The sequence below is a fragment of the Micromys minutus genome (assembly GCF_963924665.1).
Source record: "Micromys minutus genome assembly, chromosome: X".
NCBI lineage: Eukaryota > Metazoa > Chordata > Mammalia > Rodentia > Muridae > Micromys > Micromys minutus.
Genome location: NC_137970.1, coordinates 20,071,608 through 20,074,596, shown reverse-complemented (window position 1 = coordinate 20,074,596; position 2,989 = coordinate 20,071,608). Strand labels below are relative to the sequence as shown.

The 2,989-nt window shown below is 43.4% G+C and overlaps 1 protein-coding gene across 1 annotated transcript; it reads left to right on the top strand.

The window, feature by feature from the left end:
- Window positions 1-1,906: 1,906 nt before the first annotated feature.
- On the top strand, window positions 1,907-2,302 carry LOC308414815 (torsin-1A-interacting protein 2-like; the record flags this gene model as incomplete). Its single annotated transcript, XM_080910041.1, has 1 exon — window positions 1,907-2,302. The coding sequence occupies one exon, from the start codon at window positions 1,907-1,909 to the stop codon at window positions 2,300-2,302; it is 396 nt and encodes a 131-aa protein (XP_080766167.1).
- Window positions 2,303-2,989: the final 687 nt, after the last annotated feature.

Sequence of the window (2,989 nt, the reverse complement as noted above, 5' to 3'; positions counted from 1 at the left end):
GTTTTCCCTGCCCTCTCAACCCTAGATCAGAAGCTGAGCTTCTATTCTTCAGTTTTCTCTAAGCCCATTGACACCCCATAGATCTATGTTCACATCTCCACACCTCCCTCCCTACTCAGCTTTCACCCACTTCTGTTGCTCTCTTCCTGCAGATGTTTCCTACTTGGCCTCCCCCTTGCAGAAGCTTGGAGAATTTGTCCAGTACACAAGTCTGGCATACATTTCCCTAAGGCACTTGAGAAAAAAAATGGAGGTGACAAACAGGACAACAGCAAGAGCAGGCATTGAGTGCCCCTTAGGTGGGTTTGCAGAATCACAGGGTGTTGGCTGATGAAAACTATCGATTCTGCATCCAAAACATAGAGTGGCTATGAACCAGTTGTTTGCCTCGAAAGTAAACTAGCTTTCTGATTCCCAGAGCAGATTGACTAAAGAGTGACCTTACTATATGTTCACGCAGAATCTGCATTTTGTGTAAAACTGGCGGGTGCTATAACCAAGGAGAGATTTGGGACAGAAAGAGGATGATGAGCCTTGTATAAAAGAGGGTGTGAAGCAAAGATTTTTTTTATAATTATACAGATTGCAGAATAGACAGTAAAAAACGTTGGAGCAATAAATAGGTCAAAATCCTACCAGTTATCTTGAATCCACTCCCAATTTTTGGAGGCACTGTGAGTCCTTGTACTAGGTCTGAGAACTGGTCATTTCAGTTCTCCATAGCTTGTCTGGTTTCTTCTGCAGTACACTCACAGTATTCTCCAGTGAATTCCCTGGGTTTCCTGGGATTCCCACAATCTCAACTACTTTCCCCTGAGACCCATGTTGTTAATTTTACACTTCCCATGCCCTTCCGCCCCCAAATTCCCCTTACCATAAGACAGGCCCACAACTTTATCCCTGTTCTTGGTCAGGATTCTGTTTATGACATCTCTTTTCTCTGAAACTGGTCCATCCTTACAAACATTTCCATTCATACTATTTCATACTACTTTCTCTTTAACATCTAAAAAGAAAAAAATATTTAAAAAAAATACAAGTAATTTTTAGTTTCTCCATCTCATCTGCTAGATAATCATTCCTCCATGATGTTTCCTCCAGTACCTCAAATTCTTGTGTGTCTAAGAGTAAATAAGAAATAATCTCGATTCTGCCGTGGCGGCTGGGGGTTGCAGGCCAGGTCTGCTGAGCAAGAGGAACAGCCTAGTGGCGCCGCTGATCCTGACTGTCCCATATTTTAAAACCTGGCTGGAAATTGTGCGTGACGCATTCCCAGACCGTCCCGCAAACTCAACACCAATGACTTCTCTGTGACTGGGTCCAGATAAAGGTCCTTTTAAGACTTGACTTCACTGGATCTACTCCACCCGGTCTTCCTGACTCTCCTACATCACCATAAAGTGCTTTTGGCGAGACTGTCTGCACCAACAGCTTACTCACCGGATCCATCCTCGCGTCTGTTTCAGCAAGCATCATTTACCAGCAGAGCATCATTTACCAGCAGAGCATCACTTACCACCAGAGCATCATTTACCAGCAGAGCAGAGCCTCTGGGATTCTGCCTCTAGCTGATACTGGACAGGAAAAAGCAACCGGCTTGGATTAGAGGCCTGGCTTTCCTTTGAAGGACCTATTCTGTGATCTGTGCTGCTAGTAAGTGACTGACAGTATTCTAAACTGGACTGGTCCCCGAGTACAGAGACTGAGGTGCAGTTGAGGAAGAATAAACTACAAGATCTTGAAGAACCGCACTAAGGTGCAAGCCAGGTTCAACACCCCAGTGCTGTTGAACTGACAAGTTGCGAAAGGAAACTGTCACGGGACTGATTGTTGCTTACTGCTTTTCCTCTCTCTGTCACTGTTGCCTTTTGTTGTTCATTGCTTTGTGTTGTCTTTCTAAGCCCAGATGTTCTCCGATAATTCACACTGCCCTGATTGCGGGCAGCAGTGGTTCCCTAGTTTAGAACTAGGGCACTGGTTGTACCGAACTGAACTTGTTGAAAATGAATGTTACCAGGTGTTCTTAGACCGTATTAACAGGGCTGATTATTGCCCTGAATGTTACCCTGACAATCCTGCTAATAGAAGCCTTGTTCTGCCTTGGTCTTTCCAACTTGAGTGGGCACCTCAGAATCTCACCAGGTGGACCTTTGAGAAAGCTTGCCATCCATTCCTTCTGGGTCCTCCACTGGTTAGAAAAAAGATCCATGACTTCAGGGTAGCTGGTTTTAATCCCGCATTACAATTAATCTTGAGCAGAACAGACAAAACCTTGAACAAGAAACTTGGCCAAAGCAAATGACTTCTGTAACGGAATCATGGAGACTCCAAGGGCTTAGTATCCATAGCCTAGGGGAGAAGAAGAATTAACTTGGTTCTGTTTTTCTTCTCTTTTTCTTCATTTTTTTAAGGTGCTGGGGATTGGATCTGGCTGCCTTGTGCATGCTAGGCAAGTGCTCATCCACTGAGTTAAAACCAAGGCTCCCCCCTTCTAAGGCTGACTCAGACCACTGTCACTACTCTGTCAACTGCTTACATTGTTGGGGCTGCTTCTGTGGTCTGTGCATATTTTAGCATAAATTTAGTTGAAGTTGCAGCCAGAGTATTTACCTAGAACCAGACTGACCTAAAGCCCCCTCTAAATGCTTTACAACTACCTGGTCCCTCCTGAAAATTGCCACAGCCTAATATTAACAAGATAATGTGGCTCTGTAAGGGAGGCCCCATGTTGCATGCCCCATTAACTGCTTTTCTATCGGTACCTGTTATGAGAACATGTTCTTGTAGCTGGATTATAGATTATTCTAATAAATTTTAATACAATACATTGTTTTAATTTTCTCCTCTTATACGTTGATGAATAATGAGAAATGTGTGTATGTGCATGTAAATTTTTTTCATATATATAGTTCCTTGACACTGTTTAATCCTCAGTGTAAGTATCACAGTATTGATAACTGGTCCTGTCACATACTATTTGGCAATACCT